Source organism: Herpailurus yagouaroundi, unplaced genomic scaffold (genome assembly GCF_014898765.1).
Source record: "Herpailurus yagouaroundi ecotype Mexico unplaced genomic scaffold, PumYag 141, whole genome shotgun sequence".
NCBI lineage: Eukaryota > Metazoa > Chordata > Mammalia > Carnivora > Felidae > Herpailurus > Herpailurus yagouaroundi.
Window position 1 is genome coordinate 38,881,402 of NW_024412396.1, and position 24,336 is coordinate 38,905,737.

Sequence of the window (24,336 nt, forward strand, 5' to 3'; positions counted from 1 at the left end):
ATCTTAAAGTTCCTTCTAGGCCCTAAAATTCTATGATTAGGACTTTTAATAGACGACTTCAAGAAGGCCTAAAAGATCTGGAGTAATTAAGCTAAATGATGGGAGGCTAGACTCAAGGGAGACCTCCCAGCAGTAAAGCAGTGTTAAATATTGGAGTATGTTACACTAAAGGGTGACATGCAATTCATTTTGCAGGATAATGGTGGTTTTCAAACTTGAGCAGACATCAGAATCACCTGTGAACCCTGTTAAAACCCAGCCCCTGAGCCCCACTTTCAGAATTTCTGATTCTACGGGTCTGGAATGGGACCCAAGAATTTGCACGTCTAACAGATTTCCTGGTGCTGCTGCTGCTGGTCGGAACACCGTATTGTCAGAATCACTGTTCCGGAACCTTGCCATTCAAAGTGCGGCCCACCCACCGGCAGCATCGGCATCACCAGGAAGCTTGTTAGAAATGCAGATTCTCAGGCCCCACCCCCCAGCCTACTGAATCTGAAAATTCATCTTAAGAAGATCCCCACATGATCCGTATGCAATAAAAATTTGAGAAACACGACTCTGGAAGTCTTTGGTGGTCGAAGCATGGCTCCTCACCCTTCAGAGGCTGCAGCAGAAAACAACCCTAACCTGAGTGGATTCCCATGGTCCTACAACTCTGCCAATAAGGCTTTGTAACAGCTTTAACTTACAAGCATGATCCCCAAATTTCCATTCCCAGCCTCAGGCAGGATAATCCATCATCCTGAGTTATATTCTAGCAAATGTCGCTGAGGTCACATGCTCAAGGAACATTTAACTAATTCAAACATACTCATATGGCCAGAGTTACTAAGAAGAAAGAGAGGTGATCTCACAACCAACTGATTCATTCCCGAACCGCACAAAAGGAGATAAGTCTCTGAAACCAACTATAGAGTTCTGTCTTGCTGTGAATCATTCGATTTTCCTACATGAGTAAACCAAGGAGTTAGTGTCCCTCCTCTGTGCCTTGAGCTCACTGTGGGTCAGCGTTGATGAAAACAACCTCAAGAGGCACAGGTTCTGAACGGAAAAGTGATAGGAACTCAGTACTTCTGCCTTCAGAGTCAGCCCAAGACAAAAACAGTCGCACCCGGCTCCGTCCACATTGCTATGTCCAGTCTGCCCCGGACACCACTGCAGCCCCACCAGGCCCTCCTCGGATGTGCTCCTGGCCCTTCACGAGCCTGCCAAGCATTCGCCACAGACGGTCTATAATGAAGCCACGTGCATACACGGCCAGCACATGGCGGCTGCTATTAAAATAGCTCCCGCCCCGAATCCCTGAAGCAAACAAATATTGGGACTTCAAGTGGAATCCTTTGAAAACAAAGAGTTCCTCTATTAGGTGGAATCCCAAACGCGAAGTGAGGCAACGTGAGGGATTGTTCGCAGGCTGACTCTGCAGGTTACCCCCTAGCTGACGCTGGAGAGGCAAGAAGGCCAGGCCCATAAAGCCAAACCTATCTAGGTCTCGCCAGGTCGTGCTGCACGGCCCATCTTTGGCTCAGATCTTTGGCTCAGCTACAAAGAATCCCAGAGCCAACTTTTCCATGACGTACTTGCAGGCCAGTCCATTTAGAGTGCGTCATTAGAGACTAAGGGGACGACGAGGGTGCCGGCGTGGGGACGCCGCGGCAAAGCCTGGGCATTTGCCAGCTGAGGAATGCCGAACCGGTGTGTCCCGGGTCATGGCTCAGAGCCAGGCGTCTTCCCACCCTGCTGCCGGCCACATAGAGTGGAACCAGCCACCGCAGTGAGGCATCTTGCCTCCCGCTCTCGGTGGGCACACGAGCCATGTGGGTGAAGGTCTGCTCAGATTGTGGCCTCTCAGACCCAACTCCAGGATAGACATATCTCAAAGGCAGCACTTCCAGGGAGGAATGAGGATCTCCTGGTGTCGGGAGCCCCGTTTCTCAGCAGGGTGAACCCCCAGGTTCTCTGCACACAGTCCCCCCACGATGCAGTGCTATTTGTCAGCAAGCACAGGATGACGCGGAGAAACCACAGCCCCCAGCAGCTCAGCTGTCACCCGTGACCGTGGGAGTGTGGGAACAGAAAGGCCATCAGCCACACCCCTCCCTCAGCTGAGACTACACACTGCTTGTCTTCACCTGCCCAGATTTCTGAAGCCCCTCGGCCCCCAAGGGCTTAAAGAGGCAAGTGGCCAGGCAGGGAGGCAAGTACAGCTGGGGTCCATTAATGGCAACCCAGGGTCCACTTGGAAGGACACGAGCCTTCCCTTTTGCTATCGGCTGACCCAATGGGGCCATCAAGAGCACAGAACCTGGCATCCTCCATGGATCCTCCATGGAAAGCTTGCCTAAAACAAACTCTAGGCTTTGCCTAAAGCCTCAACACAAATGTTTTTCCTCAATAAGCAACGCAACCTTCTTGCTCACATGCATCTTAACGTGGTTTTAGAAGTGTGCAATTTGGAGGATGTGAAAGAAGTTTGCTCACGTGACAAGTTATTGGTAAAAGTAACCTTAGGACACAAACTTATTTCTTCTCAAATTATAAAAAAAAAAATAGAGCCGTAGAGACATCGATTCAGAGGTGCAATCGGAGTATGCAAGCACTTGGGTCTCTTTACTACTCAGTTTAGAAAAAGTTAATTTCGGGTTCAGCCCCAGGAGCCAATGAGGGTAGGGACACTACAGCCGTTGTTGACAAGACGGACTCTTGACCACCAAAGAACTTAATACATCCAAGACGCTGCTGTAAGCGGTCTACACATACTAACACGTTTTATTCTCAAACAGCCCTATGGGGCAAGCACCTCATTTTACAGGTGACCTCATTTTACAGGCGAAGAAACTGAGGCAGAGAGAACTTACCCAGCGTCACAGAGTAGTCACAGGCAGTACTGGGATTGGAACCCAAAGAATGCGTCCCCCTAGCCCATGCTCCTAAGTACTATGCTACACTCCCACCCTCTGGATGTTACCCACATTTCCCAAACCAAGCCTGACAGATAGGAGTGTACTTGATGGGAGAATCCAAAAATGAGACATGTGCTAAAATCTGGGATAAATGTCACTAAGCCCAGGAGGACTTTGAAGCCGAATTCTACATCCAATTTAATGTGGGTGTGGGCTGCGGTGGGGTTAGGGGAGACTCAGTGCAACTCTCCTGTCCCTCAACATGTGGTCCCTGGACCAGCGACATCGGCGTCACCCGGAAGCTTGTCAGAAATAAATCGGTGGCCTTCGCCCCAGACCTGCTGCTGCATGAGAAGCTGCACATTAACACGACTCGAGTGTGCCTAAGGTCTGAGGAGGACTGGTCAAATAATTTCACTTTGCTCCCCACCTGGGCCATCATGCCGTGGCTCTTCCAGACACATGTGGAGGGTGTTTGGCCATCTGATGAGGCTGTCCCTGAGCTGTAGTTTCTTAATAGTTGCCCAATCCAAGAGCACCAGATCTGCCTTCAAACCAGTCTCCTGCCTTTGGGGTAAAGTTGGTGGAAAGTACCCAAGAGCCCACCTTGCCCCAAATCCTTCCCTATCCCCTGAGACCCCCAGCCAGCCAGCCTCCTTGCCCATTTTAGCCCTCCAGAGCCCCACGCAAGTCACAAGTTTAGAGTAACACCTTGTCTCTTCAAGAAGCCTTCAAGACTGGTCTTCCATTCTCAGCTTTGACATGAGAATGGGGTGCGTGAAATACCAGCTAGACCATCGATCCATTTCCCAGAGCCCCTTCCCATCATCCCAACATGAGGTCATCCAACCCAGGCTCAGAATGTGCCCTGTTGAGAAAAACTCATCAGCTGATACAAATTCAAATCCCCCAGCCTCCCAGCACCCAGCCCTCCATCTCACGAGGACACTTGCCTTTATTAATGCTGAACGCTCAGCCACATTTCATCGCCACAGCCTGTGGCAAATGGGGGCCGACGGGAGTCCTGCCGGTCCAGGTGTGAACCTCCTTCAAAGGGCTCCAACTCATGACCGGTGAGATCATGACCTGAGCCAAAGTCGATGCTCAACCAACTAAGCCACCCTGGCACCCCAGAGTTACACAGCTGGACTAAGCTTTCCACAGGAGAGATATCCAGAACACAGAGCAAGATAGAGCCCACTAAAGGCGAAGGTCAGAAGTCACTCAGCTGAGAGCCTTGGCTACCCTGCCAGGAGGGTAAATGATCAAAAACACCCAAACTCTTCTCCCATGCCCACCCACAGTCCCACAGGCAAACCCTGGTCTTCCTAACTTTTCCAGAATGTAAGCAGAATTCCTTTGATGGCTTCTGGGTAAAAAAATCAGATAAACATGATCCTTTCAGACCACCAGTTATTTGTTCCTACCTGATCCAGTAGTAACCCTTCTGAACACGCAATTTTGTTGGTTGGCGTTGAGGGTTTAAATATACAGTGTCTGCTGCCATCTGCTGGTAATTTCTAGCAAGTGCAGGCCATGAAATAGATCCTAGATCTGAAGGTCCAACATTTCTTAGATTCCTAGGTCAAGATATATATCCGTATTAAGGTATCCAGATAACTGAATTTTCAAAAAAAAAATGCTTAATCTGCTGCTTAAAATTCTGAGCTGAAACAAATAATGGGGTCACAATGAAAAGCTGGAGCTGGATTCGGGCTAAAGAGCCCATCCCAGTATTTAATAGCTCTGAGACATTTGTTCACTACTGAACTTCTCTGAACTTACGTTCCTCTTCTCTGAAATATGAATGTTGATGCTGCCATGTCTCCAGTGCTAGTAAGGATTCAAGACACGTAAGTGCCTGAAACAATGCCTGGCCCTTCGTAATAAGCCCTTGATCCATCCTCAGTGACGAAGATAAAGATAATGCAAATCATTTGTTCTCAACTCCATGCCAGTTCCAACCAATTATATCAGAATGCCCAGCTACCCAGGCCCACTCTCCACAAATCGTGATTTAATTGGTCCTGGAGTGTGGGGAGAGAGGCAGCAGGGGGTCAGGATGGTCTTAAAGCTCCCCAGGTGATTCTAAAGAAAACCCTGCAATAAATGCCCCACAGAAAAGCCATGTGTTCATAGGCAATTCACTGCGGAGAACCTGGTGTCATCCAATCAGTCAATGGCATTTATGGAATGTTCGCTGTGGACAGAGTAGAAGCAGGGCATGAGGAAAAAAAAAAAAACCAAAACAAAAGCCAGGATGGTCCCTGCTCCATTTATCACAATCCAGATGGGAAGATGAAGTGGGAAAGGGCAGGTGGGGTATCATGAGCAGCTGTAGATTGTGGCCTGGGAAGGAGAGTTCTTAGCTTGTCAGCCTCACAGCTCCCCTCTAACAGAAACCCCCAGAGAGTAAGGAAAGCAGTGCAGAGACCAGGGGCAAGAAGTTTTGGTTACAGGGCTCGTTGGGTAAAGAGAAGGGGAGAGTGACAAGAAATGAGCTGTCCACTTTCCCACTGCCCTGTCATCGCCCCCCCCCCCCCCCGCCACCATCACCACCACCACATACACGCACACACACGCACGGGCACAATTCAGCTGCTATGCAGCCAGTAGGCCGGGCCCAGCTGTCCACTGTGACCAGTGTTTATTCAGCAATGCACCCAGCTCCTACTTACTTGCTTTAATAGAAAAGTGATAAATGAGCCACGATCCGTGATTTTTTTATATTCTTTTAGTTTATTTTCTAGGACTTGGATTTTTCAGCATCCTTGCCATCTTATGCTGCATTTTTTTTTGGGGGGTAACTAAAAATCTTTGCTTAGGAGCGGCGGGGTGGCTCAATCGGTTAAGCGTCCGACTTCAGTTCACATTAGGATCTCGCGGTTCGTGAGTTCGAGCCCCACATCGGGCTCTGTGCTGACAGCTCAGAGCCTGGAGCCTGCTTCAGATTCTGGGTCTCCCTCTCTGCCTCTCCCCCATTTGCACTCTGTCTCTCTCTCAAAAATAAATAAACATTAAAAATAAATAAGTAAATAAACACCTCTGCTTAGGTTTTAGTAGTGTTAGCAAGAGTGATGGCTGCGGCCATGTGTACTGATTCCCTGTGGGCTGGGTACTTGGAGTATCTAAACAGAATCAGAGATCAGCACATGCTCATTGACCAGAGATGCCACATAACCCACTAAAGGACTTCCTTCTAGTCACACGTATACATATATATGCGTACTCCCTTTTTATAAAGACATCATGAGACTCAGTAGAAAGATAGCAAGGTTGATATTTTTAAATATCCATGACCTATTAAGGTTAAAAAAATCAAGGGACACAAGGGGCGCCCAGGTGGCTCAGAACCATGATCAAGTCATGATCTCATGGTTTGTGGATTCGAGTCCTGTGTCGGGCTCTGCTGACAGCTCAGAGCCTGGAGCCTGCTTCAGATTCTGTGTCTCCCTCTCTCTCTCTGCCCCTCCCCTGCTCACACTCTCTTTCTCACTCTCCCTCAAAAATAAATAAACATTTTATATTTATATATATATATATATATGTATACACACACATATAATCAAAGGATACAACAATATGAACTATGTAATCAATTTATCTTTTTTAAAATGAACACATGTCTGTTACATATGTAAATAAATATAAAATATTCAAAAGGATACGGTTAAACCATGGCTTCCTCTAGGAAGAGAGGAAAAACTATTAGAGATTACATATTTGAATTGCAACGAGCATATATGAGTCTAATAATGTTTTTTCATGTTAAGAAGAGGAGTCAGGACCCTAGTAAATGAATAGCTATGTTGCATATGCCTATGTGTATGTGGTAAGTGTGAACATACAGATTTGGTTGCCCTATGTATGTACGTAGTGTGCATATATATATGAACGATCCATGGTGTGTATGACAAGTATGTCATATTGTGGTGTGTGCAGATATGTATGTATACATAGTGTATATTTATGTAATATCGAGTATACACACACATAAAATTACTTTTGGCTTATGTGTTACTAAATTCTACGAAAATATAAACGTTATATTGAAATAGCGGATTTACCTCGGAACCTCCTAGAACATTTCACATACGGTGAAAGTTACTTGCTGACACTTTCCCAAAGGTGAGATGTTCCAATGTTTTACTTTGTCTTTATCTTCTTCTGCTCTGACAGCATATACATAAACAACCTACGTAAGCCAGAACTCTCCAACCAGAACACATTCTGGTTTGAAACCTGGGGAAAGAAGAATCAATCTGGTATTTTATTATTTAGGCCACACTGTGGCCTCTAGGTAGACTTCACAGGAAACCCCGAATTCTGAACTCCCAACCCTCACCCAATATATTTCTACAAAATTGTGCCGTCTGATTTGGCAGCAACTCTTTGCTTTACATTTACAGCTAGCTTATGCTAAATTAAATTTGCATGGAATTTTTAAAAATTGTGTAAGAAGAGAACTGCTGTGCCTTAGCCGATTGCACACTAATTTAAATCCACATTCAATACAACACAACTCCATTCAATACAGCACAATGCAACGGGGAACTGTAATAATCCTTATTGAATTATACACATTAAATGGGTGAACTTTATAGTATGTAAATTATCTCACTAAAGCTCCTTAAAAAATTGCTTCCTAAGTTTTTCCTAAATGGAAGATATTTACGGGACACCTGAGTGGCTCAGTCAGTTAAGCATCTAACTCTTGATTTGGCTCAGGTCATGATCTCACAGTTTGTGAGTTTGAGCCCGTGTCAGGCTCTGTCCTGACAGCATGGAGCCTGCTTGGGATTCTCTCTCTCCTTCTCTCTCTCTATCCTTCTCTCATCCCCCGCTGGTGCACACGCACATGAGCGTGTGCATTCTCTCTCTCACAAAATAAATAAATAAATTTTAATTTTGAAACTGTGGGGGGGGGGGGCTGCTATTTACAACCTCTATACACAGCAAAAAGGTGTTTTTCTGACTGATGGCTCCTTTATTTCTAGCAATGCCTATAGGGAACCACCAGATCCCAGGGCGGGAGCAGGAGCAGGTCACGGGGAGCTGTGGTGGAATCTTGCCCTGAACACTCAAGCACGTAGGGCCCGCCTTCCCGAGTCTGTACAAACTCTTTGCTCTACCTGCAGGAGGACTACAACCAGCTGAGGCCGCTCTCCTACCCCAACACAGATGTGTTTTTGATCTGCTTCTCTGTCGTAAATCCTGCCTCTTACCACAACGTCCAGGAGGAATGGGTCCCGGAGCTGAAGGACTGCATGCCTCACGTGCCTTACGTCCTCATAGGGACCCAGGTTAGAGGCGGGTGATGGCAAGGTGTGGTGGGCAGGGCAGGAGGGCAGCAAAAAAGGAAAGACCAGGCTTCTCTTGAACAGCCTATTTCACCAACACTAGGGAAGAGTGTGTCTGAGGTATCAACCCCAGAAGTAGCCGTGCCTAAGATCTGCATGATTATTTAGCTCGTGGTCGAAAGAACAATAGAGCTATTTACACGAAGAGGAGGTTTTGATGTGATCTTTAAAAATTAATCCCTCTGCTCTTTATTTTTAAGTAACAAAGTACTTTTTGAAGTAGACACCCTTCTCCAGTCCTGAGCCAGAGGAACGAGGTGCGGACGTCGATCGCGCTAATTACCTAATCTTTTTTTTTTTTATATCTGAAATCTACAATTGTTTGAAAGTCACAGAATAGGTATGGATGTCAAAGTGACCCCAAAAGTCCAAATGGGCACATTACTCCAGGAGCTCCATAACGCCACTGGAGAAAGACAGAAATTCACTCTTCTCTGTTCCCTTTAAACCTCTTGGTCTTTTGGATCTTAGGAAAGAAGTTAAAAACAGATGTATTAGATAAACAAACCTGTGGCTGTAAAGGGCCTTAAAATGTTTTGAAAGCTAATAAAGTTCTATAATTTGAATTACCAACAGGAAGCCAATTGCACAAATGTGTTCAAGATTGTTCCTCCTTCTTATAATTTTGAAAGGATTTTGTTCTTTGCTAAATTACTATCCAAAGCCACAGAAATGTAATAATATGGAAGGGTTTTATTATTATCTGTTTCATAGGTTCCTGTTTTCTATTTTTCCTTTTATATTCTGACCGAAAAGAGAAATTTTTAAAAATAGTAAAAGCATTTCCTAGAGAAGATCTGGACAGAAGATGAACACATCCAAAAATCAGAGTATAGTTAATGCTTCTACTCTGAAAGAGAATTGCTTAAAAGCAGGCTTTTACCCTAATTCCAGATGATGATGTTTGACCATACTGACAGAGCCCAGATCCCTGCTGCCAAAATATGTGACAGGACATAAACCTCTCTGTGCGATTTGCGCCTCTTTTATAACTGGTGGCACTACATTGGACAATCAAGACCAAAAAAGAGGGGCACGAGGGTGGCTCAGTTGGTTTAGCATCCAACTCTTGGTTTTGGCTCAGGTCGTGGTCAGATCGAGCCCCACACAGGGCTCTGTGCTGACAGCACGGAGCCTGATGGGGATTCCCTCTCTCTCTGCCCCTCTCTACCCCTTCCCCACGAGCATGTACTCTCTCTCAAAATAAATTTAAAAAAATTTTTTTAAATAAATAAATAGACCAAAAAGAAAAAACCCGCAGATCGCTAAAGCAGAGCAATGTGCTTATAAATGGTACTCTAATGTATAAATATTTCGGTTTTTCTTTAAAAGTCACATTTACACCCATTCATGTGTGCATAGGTTCACATACACATTGAGATCTTTTTAAGTTTATTTATTTATTTATTTATTTATTTATTTTGAGACAGAGAGAGACAGAGAGGGAGTGGGGGAGGAGCAGAGAGAGAATCCCAAGCAGGTTCCACACTGTCAGTGCAGAGCCCGAGGTGGGGCTCGAACTCAGAAACCGTGAGATCACAACCTGAGCCAAAGTCACATGCTTAGCCAACCGAGCCACCCGACACCCCAACACAGTGAGATTGTAAAGCAACTAAAATATTTATTTAAATTATGAAAACTAATCCCAACATACAGGCTATTTTCAAAGTAGTTCTACCTTTGAAAAGATTAATGCTCATTCCTTAGGTAGACCTTTGGAAATTCCTCTTTAGGATATGCCTTCCAAGTCTGCATCAACATTCCTTAAAATATCCTCATAGGAGACAAATCTTTATCCCTATGAGGGTGAAGACAAAGATGTATTCACAGCCAGGAAATAGACTATTAAGAAATGAGTAATATAATTTGGGATCAAATGAGGCATCACTGCAAGGTAATAAGACTGATCAATCATTGTAATATCCTGTAAGTGGGATCTAAAAATAAGTAGGAAATTTCAAAAACGCCTGAAACAACCACAGAATTATTAGAGTGAGTCTAGCCCCCGGGGGAATTGCTTTTGGAGAAGAAAGCACATGGAAAACCTGATGTTGACATTTACAAAGAAATCCCTTTATTTTTTCGATGTAATATGGGCATGTGTATGTATGCACCTCCTTAAAGAAAAGTCAGTCGGCAACTTCATAGATGTAAAGTGGTGGTGGGGAGAATCTCTACCATATCACGGTTTAAAATATCTACTTAGCCTAAAAAAATAAGTAAGCTTATCACTCATGGGGTTTTTTTTTTTTTTTTTGGTTTTTTGTTTGTTTGTTTGTTTGTTTGTTTTGCCAGATTGATCTCCGCGATGACCCCAAAACCTTGGCCCGTTTGCTGTATATGAAAGAGAAACCTCTCACTTACGAGCACGGTGTGAAGCTTGCGAAAGCGGTACAGTCAGATTTGGATTTAATTTGAAATATATGCTGACGGAAGAATTTGGTGCATGGTTTGGAATGAGTGAGCTACGTGGACTTTTGCTTTAAAGCGCAGTGTGTTCAAGGATCCTCTGTCTGCTTCATACTGTCCCCTCTGTTCTAGTGACACTGGAAGGGACCGTTTGGTTGGCGTCTTCCCAGCCACCATTGTCTGTTCTTCTTTTAGAAAAAAACTTGGTGAATTTCAACTCCTGAAGCACTTGTCATTTGATTTAGCAACATTTAGAATATCCAGTTCTGTATTTAGTGTGAATAAAGGGACTCATCTCACTACTTATTATCAATGTAATTTATTTAAATGACCCCATAAAAGGTATTTAGTGATTTTCTTGGGGAAAACTTAGATTAGCATCTGGCAGGGTTATATTTGTTCAATATTTCTCACCATATAACGAATAGCCACTTAGAGCAGCCGGATTATCTCAGAAACAGCATCTAGAGCACTCACGTGGACCAGAAAGAAGATAACTAGTTGGAGAATCCAAGTGGCTAAGGACAGATAATAGCAACTAACTCACAGCTGAAACTGTCATCACAGACCTTTCTGCATTCTTGAGAGCTTAACAGGAATGGTGATTTTGATGGGGAATTTTTTTAGACCAAATCTTTGTCTCCCAATGACCACCAAGATGTGTGCAAAAACAGACACTAAAATGGACACTAGAGGAGGTGTTTTATGCAAGAGGAGGCTTTTAAATCATATTTCCATAACCTGAGTCACTTCCTCATTGATAGAGTCACAAACCCATAGACCCAGACTAGAAGTTTCAGAAATTGCTTCTACTTTCTTTTTTTTTTAAACCAGTATTATTTTTTGTTTGTTTCTTTTATTTGTTTCTGAGAGAGAGCAAAAGTGCAAGCAGGGGAGGGATAGAGAGAGAGGAGACGGCAAGAATCCAAAGCAGGCTCCACACTGTGAGCCCAGAGCCCAGCATCAGGCTCGATTCACAAACTGTGAGATCATGACCTGAGCCGAAGTCGGACTCTTAACGGACTGAGCCACCCAGGCGCCCCTCTTTTACTTCCTAAAGTAACTAACCCTGCAAAACTGCGTGCCCTGGGCAGAATAGGAGTCACCCTTTTAAACTGGCCAAGAAAAATATTACATACAAATTCTTCATAAATAAAAATGTGTGTGTTTCTCTTCTGGAAATTTTCTTATAGGCACCAAAACTAAGGGATACACTCGAATAGAAATGAATTATGTTTATATGGACACAATACATGAGGATATTTCACAAGTACTTGAGACAACACTTCCTACTTCTGTGAATGTCATTTTACAACTACTAGTATGAGCCATTCATCGAGTTCTTGGGATACTAAGCCCTTTACAGGCTCTGTCTCATTTCAGCCTCATGGTAACCCGCTGAAGTAGACAGTGTTTGTCTCATCGCACAGGCAAGGAAACAGAGTCTTAGGGAGATGAAAATGTTGGATTCACACAGCTGATAATGACACAAGCAACTCTAATCCAGATCTGTGGATGTCACCGCTGTGTACCTGACCATGATGTAAACTGTCTCCTCCAACCATTTATCTTGCCTTCTGTAAAATGGGTGCATGTCTGGAGGTTCTTCTACCTATTCCTCAAACATTCAGCTTAACTTCTCTCACTAAAGGTACATAAACATCAAGCCACGAAAACAATCGTATGTGATTCCCAGCTATCTGTTTTTCACGAGCAGGTCCCAGAGGCTCAGCACCAGCTTTCTGCATGAACTTGGTTTCCGCTTCCCCTGCTTCTGTCCTATCTCCACCATCATGTTGTCAGTGTCCTAGCCTGACTTCTCATTTAGGAAATTGTTTCTCCCTCTGAAAAGAAGTCACTCCAAAGCCTCCCATCTCGTCTCATACTTATTTTAGGAACAATGGCTGAGTTCACCACTTTAGTGTCTTTTGCCAGTTTCTCCTAGCAACTGCTCTCGGATACGGAGAGAATCGTGTTTAGCTTATGAAACCCAATTTAGAAGAAATCCAAGCAAGAGTTTAACTTGTTTCATCACAATTCATGTAATTATAGAGATGCTTTAAGTCTCTCTGCTCCCTGACTTTCCTGTCAAGTAGTTGATAATAACAGCAAGCATTTACGGAGTGTTTGCAGTGTGCCAGGCTTTCTGCCAAGCGCTTCACATGCCATGTCTTAATTAATTCTCACAGCAACCCCCCGAGGTGTGTCTATTATTATTTTCACTTTCCTAGAGGAAACTGAGGCTCAGAGAGGCTGAGGTCACACCGCTAGAAAGCAGCAGAGCTGGGGTATGACGCTGCTTTAACCCACATGTTCCCCTGCTCCCTCCTGTAGTCTGTAAAGAAACCTGGAGTCTTGGGGCTTCTTTTCTATACACTGAAGCCCTGTACTTTAATGTGCATCTTCTCCCCGTAGTTCAAGTGCTTTGCAAGTTCAGGTCTTTCATATTCAACTCCTTTGGGGTCAGTACCTTTCCATTTCCAGAGCATTTTTCTTCTATCACCTCTCTTTGGCCGCAAAGGGCGTTTTATTTTCAAAGGCCACTTTCATACCATACATAGTTACCATTCTTTACACTTGTCAAAAGTCTACCACATTTACATGAATATTTTTGCATCCATTGGTAATAAATATTCATCGTTACGCCTCTGCTTGTTTTATCCTCCCTCTCCTTGTCGTTATTGCATTTGTTCATCCCCAGCCAGCTTCCTCATGGGCGCATGTCCACACTACTACTGGCCGCACTTGTCAATAACTCACTGAACACCTCACATGCGCCAGCCACCCCGCTGCACTGGAGCTCTAAGATTATAATTCACTGGGCGTTTGCTTTCCCAATTCCATCTGATTCAACCTGACCATGATTTTCTAAGTTCAGACTTCCTAAGGTACGTCTTGACAAAACGCTTTGCCATTCTCCCTTTTTTCAGCCTTTGGCCTCTTTTTCGCCTTCTTCTGCTATCTACTTCACCCCGCGCCTTCCTTATGATTGTTCTCACTCTTTGTCTTGGTACCCGTTTCCTGCTGGTTTTGTAACATGTATGCACCAGTGGGTTTAAAGCGGCAAAGTTGCTGGGGTGCCTGGATGGCTCAGTCGGTTAAGCATCCGACTCTGGTTCAGGTCATGATCTTGCGGTCAGTGAGTTCGAGCCCCGTGTCAGGCTCTGTGCTGAACCTGGAGCCTGCTTCAGATCCTGTGTCTCCCTCTCTCTCTGCCCCTTCCCCGCTCATACTCTGTCTCTGTCTTTGTCTCTCTCTCTTTCTCTCTCAAAAATAAATAAACATTAAAAATAAATAAAAAATAAATAAATAAACATTAAAAAATTTTTTTAAAGCAGCCAAATCACTGTAGAAATCCTGGAATCAATGTTTAGTCATCCTTTAAAAAAAATGTCTATGTACTTTACAGAGACAAACAGAGCGTGAGTTGGGGAGGGTCAGAGAGAAAGGGAGACACAGAATCTGAAGCAGTTTCCAGGCTCCAAGCTGTCAGCACAGAGCCCGATGTGAGGCTTGAACTCACAAACTGTGAGATCAAGGCCTGAGCTGAAGTCAGAAGTTTAACCGACTGAGCCACCCAGGTGCCCCAATGTTCAGTCGTCTTAATCAACTGGAGTCTTGCATTCCTGCCTACAGACTGCAAAAGTCACCGTTACCCTCCTTGTTTTGTATGCTGGCCGTTTCTTCCTTCTCTCACGGTCTTTGAAACTTGGTCACTCCACAACTGGGCTCTGGGTCACAGAAATGAAGGAGAGATAGCTCCTTGCCTCAAGGGGCCCATAGGCCAGAAGAAGAGGGTGACTGCAGACAACGGCACGTCACCTGAATGAATACTTTTAATTTTTTTTTTTTAACGTTTATTTATTTTTGAGACAGAGAGACACAGCGCATGAACAGGGGAGGGTCACAGAGAGAGGGAGACACAGAATCTGAAACAGGCTCCAGGCTCTGAGCCATCAGCACAGAGCCCGACGCGGGGCTCGAACTCACGGACCGTGAGATCATGACCTGAGCCGAAGTCAGATGCTTAACTGACTGAGCCACCCAGGCGCCCCAAGAATGCTTTTAGTACTGAGGTAGCAGAGAGCAGGGAGTGATGGACACATTCGGGGAAGGAGGACTCAGAGACAATTTCTTGAAGCAATTGACATCTGAGCCAAGTATGAGGGATAAAGGCAAGTTTATCAGGGGGACAAACTTAGGGACAAGGGAGGAAAAACTTCCAAATAGAGAAATTAGTGCCTGAAAAAGGTGTCCTTTAAAGCATAGGGAGTACAGGGGCACCTGGGTGGCTCAGTCAGTTAAGCATCCAACTCTTGATTTCAGCTCAGGTCATGATCTCACTGTTCATGGGATCAAGCCCCGCCTTAGACTCTGCACTGGAAGCATGGAGCCTACTTGGGATTCTCTCTCTCCCTGTCTCTCTGTCCCTCCCATGCTCGCTCTCTCGCTCTGTCTCTCTCTCTCAATATAAATAAACTTTTTTTTAAGAAGCATAGGGACTACATTGGCAAGTGATGAACCAAATGTCACCCACAAATGCTTTGATCAGTCCACATGTGTAGTTTTTTTTTATTTTATTTTTATTTTATTTTTAATTTATATCCAAATTAGTTAGCATCTAGTGCAACAATGATTTCAGGAGTAGATTCCTTAATGCCCCTTACCCATTTAGCCCATCCCACCTCCCACAACCCCTCCCGTAACCCTCAGTTTGTTCTCCATATTTATGAGTCTCTTCTGTTTTGTTCCCCTCCCTGTTTTTAGATTATTTTTGTTTCCCTTCCCTTATGTTCATCTGTTTTGTCTCTTAAAGTCCTCATATGAGTGAAGTCATATGATTTTTGTCTTTCTCTAACTAATTTCACTTAGCATAATACCCTCCAGTTCCATCCACGTAGTTGCAAATGGCAAAATCTAATTCTTTTTGATTGCCGAGTAATACTCCATTGTGTGTGTATATATATATATATATATATACCCCATCTTCTTTACCCATTCATCCATCGATGGACATTTGGGCTCTTTCCATACTTTGGCTATTGTCGATAGTGCTGCTATAAACATTGGGGTGTATGTGCCCCTTAGAAACAGCATACCTGTATCCCTTGGGTAAATACCTACTAGTGCAATTGCTGGGTCATAGGGTAGTTCTATTTTTAGTTTTTTGAGGAACCTCCATACTGTTTTCCAGAGTGGCTGCACCAGCTTGCATTCCCACACATGTGTGTTTTTAATGTGATTTAGAGGGTAACACTGAACAATGGACACTTTACATAAAGATACACATTTCTGACTTCTTACACACACACACACACACACCCCAAAAGCTCTGGCAACACAAGGCTAGCATTTCCTCATCAACTGCAACGTTTAAACAGTCTTTCAGACAAGGGATGTATCCTTCAGTTTTTCACAATCCCCACCCCTCCATACTAACCTTCACTGAAGCGGTGCACTACATTATCTATCCACCCTTGAGTTGGCAATCTCTGCCTTATAGTCTTTTAAAAAAGTCAGCTGCAAATCCATCCAGCCTAGAAACGTTTGCCTCTTTCAGCAACTTGTTACGATAAAATTTCTCTCACAAGTCACTAGGTTCCTTTTTTTTTTCTTGGCTTTCGTGTTGCCTGTACCTCTCCTAATTCTTAAGTAAGAAATAGAGAACTTCTCTGTTATTAGCTGGTTCTTTAGATACCACCTTACTGTGTTTATTCCATTAGTATTTGCTCCCCTCTCCATTTAGAGGGAAATGGCTTACCTTTTCTTTCTTTCCTCTCTTATCACCTTCACTGCCTCCAAAACAACGTCTCTTTTGTTCATTAGTTTTACTCTTTCGGACACATTTCTTTTTTTTTTTGCTAGCGTCATCCCCACAGAGTGTTAAGACTCTGGCTCAGGGGACAGACAGATTCAAACCTCTGACACTTCTTCAGTTGCATGACCTTACGGAAGTAACTTATCGTCTCTAGCATCACTCTTCTGAGCTGCAAACGAGGTGACAGACCTACCTTGCAAAGTTCTTACAACGATTTAGTGACCCAGTGACACCTGAGGTTTGCTCAGGAAACTCTAATTGTTGTTAAATTTGTGTGCCTCTCAGGTGCGTCTACAGCCGGGAAGACTTCATGGTCTTTTTCAGGGTATGCTCTATCTTACTCTGTAACATGTCCCACCTCCACAAAGACAACCTGGAAGAAGTAGTTGGTTTTCTTTCACTTGATTGGTCACCGTGGGTTTTGTTTGTCTGTTGGTTTGTTTAATTTCTTCTTGTCGGACTCTTGTATGTTCTGTGCACATCTGATAAATTTCCCAGCCTTGGGATGATAAATTTGAGCTATTATAAAGCTATTAGGAAAGTGTTCTCTCAGTTTACATTCCTCAGTCTCTATTTTTTTTCCGGAAAATAAATCGTTTTGGCAAAGCACGTCACAGATAACATGTGGATCTAAACAAGGATCCACAAATCCTGCGTTCTTACAGATTGTTCTAAATATTTGGCTGTGTAGGTCACTTTGTTCCAAGGGGTAGATGAAACTGTAAGGGAAGTCATGCTTCTTTGGGACAGTTTTCCATTTCACATTGTTGAGGTCATAAATGAGGTGGTTTCTCTTTAGCAATTTCTCTAACATGGCTGTACCTTCTTCTGCGAGTTCTTTGACCCTCAGACCACTGATACATGGTTAACAAAAACTCACCTCTTTTTTCTTTAAGTTTATTCATTTATTTGAGAGAGAGAGACACCGTGAGCTGGGGAGAAGCAGAGAGAGAGGAGAGAGAATCCCAAGCAAACTCCGTGCTGCCACCGCAGAACCAGACACGGGGCTCAAACCCACGAAACTATGAGATCGTGACCTGAACTGAAACCAAGAGTGGGACGCTGAACTTACTGAGCCACCCAGGCGCCCCACAAAACACTCACCTCTTACCTAAGTTCTGTTTCTCACACATTCTTCCCAAATCACACCCTGTTTGCTACTTTTCCTGGGACTATCAGTCCAAAACCATGTTGTATTAACACGGCTACCCAATAATGTCTTGATCTACTGTTTCACTATCTTCCAAAATATCTGAACTAGGACAGACAAGTGTGGGCTCTTCCTCCACCTTCAAAAGGCAAGCCCTGCCATGCTGTCAGCTGCACTCTGGGAGGTGAGGGAGGGGGATGGAATGCCCCTGCCCATCTTGCAGGATCAGAGGGCCCAGAACCCCATGTGTGAGCTGAGCCCAGGTCTCCCATGATTTCCAGGATCAAGTGAGGCTCGTGATCTTAGCGAGGAGGTATTCCAGGTAGGACGGCCCCACAACACGCTCTGCGTATTTTTTCAGGATGACAGAGAAGGACTAGCACGTTGCAAGCAGCCATTCAGTTGACATCTTCACTAGAGTAAGGTGCATTTCACATGTTCATATCAAGCACTGGCCACAATCCCAAAATGTAAGATATTTCATGACATTATTAACAAAATGTTCTCTACTTTTCATCCCTCTTTTGCATCTAACTAGTTTTAATGATTCCAAAAGCCATTCTTTAATCCAAAGGGCAAACCTTAAAATGAACCCACAAAATAGGTTTTTAATAGCCAACATCTTTTCTTTGGATATTTTCCTTTAGCTCATACAGTATCTATTCTTTATAGGGGGGAAAAAGTGCATTATATCCGGACACAGCCAGAAAAACTTTACTTCATGTGTGGTTTTCATGTATGTGGGCTAATCGTCGACTTGAGCAACTTCCTGCAGAGTTGAGGGATAAGGATGATCATCGCAGAACAAAGAAAAGAACACACACCAAGAGACCCAGATTCTAGTCCAGTTCTTCCGCTTTCTGGCTGGGTGCCCTTAAACAGTTCATTTTACCTTCTGGGGCTGTTCCCACTCTATCCTAAGCTAAACCACAAATTCCTTTATTCCACAAGTTGCAAGACGACTGGTCGCTGACAAAGAAATCCCACATTCCTGCCTTGGTTGGCCCACAGAGCATTTTTTAAGTTGGTAATTATTAACTAAAAATCCAAAAGTCCGACTCATCTTGGGCACCTGGGTGGTTCCGTCGGTTAAGCGTGCAACTTCGACTCAGGTCGCGAACTCACTTTCGTGGATTCAAGCCCCACGTCGGGCTCTGTGCTGACAGCTCAGAGCCTGGAGCCTGCTTCGGATTCTGTGTCTCCCTCCCCTCTCTGCCCTTCCCCTGCTCACACTCTGTCTCTCTATCTCAAAAATAAATAAAGATTAAAAAGAATTTTTTTTCAAAAGTCCATCTCATCTTGAAAAATACAAAGATGGGCACCAGTGAGTGAACCGTGGCAACAGTGGTCTAAAACTGAGTAAGACTGCCAGCTCTAGAGGGGGTGTGTGCTTCACAGCTCACTGCATTCCTCACCTCTCCCTATGGTCTGGCACCAGCCCTGCCTCCCTTATTAACATAAGCTACTGGAATAGGCATGTAATTTTGCTATCCTGATTTAGTCACGTATCTGCTATGGTTTCCAGGGGCTCACCATCATCCAACTATCCTCTTCCGCATCTGCTTTAATTCTTCGGTTTTTCTCTTTTTTTTTTTTAAGTTTATTTATTTATTTTGAGAGACAGAGAGAGCAGGCAGGAGAGGGGCAGAGAGAAAGAGGGAGAGAGAGAACCCCAAGCAGTTCTCCGCACTCAGCACAGAGCCCCATCTGGGGAGATCACGACCTGAACCTATATCAGGAGTTGGACATTTAACCAACTGAGCCAAGCAGGCCTCCCTCTGGCGTGCTATTTTTTAAATAAGAAGCTATAGTTCTGGACTGAATTTCTGTATTTCTCAAAGAGATTTTGTGATTGCCAAATACACCACAGTATGAAATCATCAACAGCTTTGAAATAAAGCCCTAAGCAAGAACAAAATATTTAATCACTTAAATACACATAGAATGTATACCAACTAGGAGGGTGTCTTTGTCAGTAAATGTATTTTATGATTTTTATTTGTACATGTTTTGGGTTTTTCAGCTCCTTAAAGTATGCCTTTAGAGTATGTTAAACCTGGGGCTCCTGGGTGGCTCAGTCGGTTGAGCGTCCGACTTCAGCTTAGGTCGTGATCTCATGGTTTGTGGGTTTGAGCCACGTGTCAGACTCTGTGCTCACAGCTCAGAGCCTGGAGCCTGCTTCGGATTCTGTGTCTCCCTCTCTGTCTGACCCTCCCCGGCTTGTGTTCTGTGTGTCTCTCTCAAAAATAAATAAAAATTTTAAAAATGAGTATGTTAAAACCAAATAATAATATCAATTGGATATTACCTTGCTGAGAGAGACCTCATCGGCAGTGCGTGTTAGTGAAGAATGACCTAGCAAACCTCATCCCCCACTCTTCCTATGTGCTTTACCAACCAAGCTGACACTGCCTTCTCACATACAGAAGGAGATACATTTCACTTGTACCAGATTTACACATTCTGCATGCATACGAAAGGGTGCTAAAAACAACATCATGTAGCCCTGTTGTTCACAAAGTATATTTAAACCATATCACTGGCTTTGAATCCTCTCTCAATTTGTACATTTGTTGTATTCTTACATTCGGGATGAGTGGTTACGGATCACTTTCAGAACTTGCTGCTTACCAAAGGCAATCCATGGCCATTTATTGCTAATACCAGAAAGTGAAAAATACAAAAATTAGAATAGCCGATGCAACTGGAAATGTAAAAAAGGAAAAAAAAAAAAATCCAACCCAACCCCGGCCGTCTGTGGGACCAGGAGCGGTAGCACTTGGCAGGGCAGGGGGCTGAAACCACTCTGCTGTTGTCTCTCCTGTCCCCCTCACGCCTTTCTCTCTTTTTGTGTTTAAGATTGGAGCGCAGTGCTACCTGGAGTGCTCGGCCCTAACTCAGAAAGGTCTCAAAGCCGTTTTTGATGAAGCAATCCTCACCATTTTCCACCCCAAGAAAAAGAAGAAACGCTGCTGCGAGTGTCACAGCTGCTGTGCAGTTCTCTGAGGCTGCTGGGGACCGGCCTCCACCCGCATCCAAGGGTGAGACCAAGCTCAAACCACGAAGGAGGGCACGACCAGAGAGGAAGTCCCTTCGCAAGCACGAAGGCTTGCCCTTGCACGCCAGGAAGACCCCCCCACACACACACACCGCCCTCCAGGAGCACAGCAGCACACTCGTCAGCCACCTGCCCGTCCTCTCTACCAGCCAGAAGCATCCAAATCGGAGAATGCGGAGCCCGGATTTCAGCCAGTGCCGCTGCTGACCATGCTGAAAACAAAGGCAAAGACCATGTTGCATTTTGCATCCCCCCCCCCCCCCCCCCATGAACGGGAAGCTGATGGAAAAAAATCAACAAAAAAAAAAAAAAAAAAAAGGAACTTGGTTCCTATATTAGTGGCCTTACCCAGTGTCTTCTACAAAACACGGGAATACCATACTAACCCTTCCTCCTGAATCTGTTGTTCCCCCTATGTGTCTTGCATTTATTTGTATTGTTCTAAGAAGTTTACTAATATACCAATTTACTCAGGCCTTACAAATCCATACCAAGTTAGCCTAAAGACAATGTATTTTATACGCATTTCCATATTCAGCCTGTTTCTACCAAAGCTATTAGAACCAATATGTACCTCTGAATGCCTGCCTGACTGTAAGAAGAAAACAAGAAAATGTTTAAACTTTTGGAAATTTACAAAGCCAAGATTTTTGAACCCGGTTGAATTGTTGTGGGTCCACATTTTTGCCAAAGATTCACCCTGGAAATGCTTTCGCTGATGGGTAGCGTTATTTTTTTTTTCCATATTTATATTGTGGCAAGCTACAAATGAACTGTGTTTAAGAAAGTAGTTTCTCTGCTTTTCAATCAAACTGACCCGGTGAGAATATACAGACCTTTTAAAAATCTTTTAAAATATTCTTTATTCAGCAAAGTGAACTTTCCTGCTCCCTCCCTTCCCCATGGCAGACCTGTTCCCTCCCTTGAATTCACACTTACTCCCATGCCCAATGATAACCTGATCTAAAAGAAAGACCTGGCCACAGGGCACGAAAAAGCAAATGTTTAAAAGTCTCCAAAGGTTAAGCAAAGTGCCTCAATTTTTTCACTTGCATCAACCCGAAGTGCTTCTCAGCTTACCCCATGCACGCTCCCAGTTCTATTTAAACGACATTTTCCAAGTACAGCTGGTACTAAAATATTGCCTCTCCCTAGTTCCTACACTCATTATCCCAAATGTATATTTAGGGGATGGATCTGTGTATACTCAGCTCTGGATCTGTTTATCCCCTGCTTCCAAAATGATGTGCTCTGTAGAACAGGAATTTCGGTCTTGGGAAGTAAAAGCCCCCAGAAAGTAATTATGTGCCCTTTCTATATGCTTCTTCCAAACATCCTGGGATTCTTGTTTCACCGAGTGAGTTTTTTCCTAGCTTTTAATTAGAGACTATAAAGTCTCCTAATTAGTCTTATTTGCTTACAATTACCCTGGAAACACCCAGGTAGGCACTTTACTTTTTATTTCAATTGCATAAGCCAAGTGCCTCTTTGCAACATCAAATGACACCAATTTCAGCAGAAGAATCTTTGCATTCACACTCCTTCTGTTGGAAAAATCCAGTCTTTCTAGTCCCTTCTGCTCTTGGAGGAAGCACATAAAAAAGAAGCATATGATGTAGGTCTTTTCCGTTAGGACTTTCCATGACACCCCCTCAGTTGTTTAGGTTTTGTTTGTTTGTTTGTTTAGAATTTCTGAAATGTGTTTCCCTTCTTCCACATTGCAAGTTCTATTTCTCTTCCCTCCCATCTAGTTGCTAAACGTTTTCTTAAACACACACACACACACACACACCCCAAACTGAAAGAAAACGGGAGTTTTGTAAGTCAAAGCTTGACAGAGAAGACAAGGACTTTCTGCCTCTGTAAATGAAAACCAACTGTGCATAAACTATAACCCTGCAGAGGTTATGGATTCATTCTTTACAAACAACAATGAGCATTTAGTCCTGTAATAAATGAAGTGCCGTTAGCCACTTTTGTTGCATGATTGCATAGTTACATCTTGCTAAGGGGCCACTCCTCACTTCTCATTGATGTGGATGAAAAATCCAATGCTGTATATTTGCTCCACCAAGGAGGATTTTCCAGATGTGTGCATTCAACAGGCAAATGGTTGCCCAAGCCATCATCTCCCTACTGGAACACAGAGATTAACTTGTCCACAGTGGGAAGACCATTCTCTCCTCTAGAACAAGAACCCGGAGAGAGACTGTTAGTGTCTGGGTGGAGAGGCTCCAGCCCTTAGGTGCTTAGGAGCTAATTATTAAATAAAATAACAAAGAACAAAGCAACCTAAATGAGTTAATGTCATTCCACCAAATTAACCATGTATTCCCTGTTTCAAGGCAAAAGGTAGTTCACTGAAAAGTGTTTTGTGCCTTAAGATTAAACAAAACTATATCCTGATGCCAAAGATAAGAAGACATCTGAAAGAAGGATCTGAAGAAGGATCCTTTAACGGTCTACACAATCTTCCAAAGTCAAGAAGGGGCAGCCGATCTCCATTGGAGGGTAAAGTCTTAGCTTTTCAGACTAAAAGAGACCCCAGAAAATATAGTCCAACCCCCTCATTGTACAGATGAGGAAACTCAAGTCCAGATGGGTCAAAAGAGGTGTGTTATGGCAGAGCTGGAACAGACCTCAGCTATTCTGCTTCCCAGGTGAGTATGCTTACCTCACACTACAGTTGATTCATAATCACAGATGTTAAGTTGTAGTTTTGCAGGTGTATTACCAGAGTTGCATCTGTTTACTCTATAGACGTTAGCCACATGTCAAATGCATAACTTAGGCCCTATAAATTAGATAATCTGTCACACTAGTAATAACCTAGAGACTAGAGTTTGATCTACAGTATGCTCGGAATCCACAGTATACAATATACCGTATCCCAATTTAACTGCACAGTATACAACAATGTAATCTCAATCTAATGGCTTAACCAAGTAGCTAGTTTGGTAGATATTTTTTTCAATCAGATGGTTGGTGTCTTGGTAGAATTAATGGACTCCTTGGGCTATTTTGGAAACACACAGGATACACGCAAGTCAAAGGCATGTCACGGTAAGTAATCTGGGCTGATTTCTGCCAAGAAAAGTTATACTCAAAGAAGAATTACTGAATGCAATAACTACAGCAACCCTAAACCAGGAAACTCTAAACTGGGAAATCCAAAAAATAACTCATATACATATGACAGGAAGGAAATTTTGGTCCTGAGACTCCAATAACAATATGTCTGATCATGATGTGCAAAGAACCACTTGGAAGATCTCTAGTCTGTAAGAGAAATGCCAGGTAAAGTGGATATAACCATACGCAATTGCCATAGAACCATCAATAAGGAAATAATATTTTTTTTATTTTTTTTTAATGTTTTTATTTATTTTTGAGACAGAGAGAGACAGAGCATGAACGGGGGAGGGTCAGAGAGAAGGAGACACAGAATCGGAAGCAGGCTCCAGGCTCCGAGCTGTCAGCACAGAGCCCGACGCGGGGCTCGAACTCACGGACCGCAAGATCGTGACCTGAGCTGAAGTCGGCCGCTTAACTGACTGAGCCACCCAGGCGCCCCAAGGAAATAATATTTAAATGGTAGTAAAGAAGTAATCACAACCATGCTCACAATTTTAGGA

At 43.8% G+C, this 24,336-nt stretch overlaps 1 protein-coding gene across 1 annotated transcript in view; it reads left to right on the top strand.

Annotated features, from left to right (window-relative positions):
- RHOJ (ras homolog family member J) overlaps positions 1 to 22,981 on the top strand; it is an 86,053-nt gene extending 63,072 nt beyond the window's left edge. Inside the window, exons 3-5 of the mRNA XM_040477340.1 lie at positions 8,045 to 8,209; positions 10,562 to 10,657; positions 20,503 to 22,981. Of these exons, the coding sequence (XP_040333274.1) occupies positions 8,045 to 8,209; positions 10,562 to 10,657; positions 20,503 to 20,649 (408 nt within the window). The 3' untranslated portion in view covers positions 20,650 to 22,981. The remainder of the gene's footprint in view (positions 1 to 8,044; positions 8,210 to 10,561; positions 10,658 to 20,502) is intronic.
- Positions 22,982 to 24,336: the final 1,355 nt, after the last annotated feature.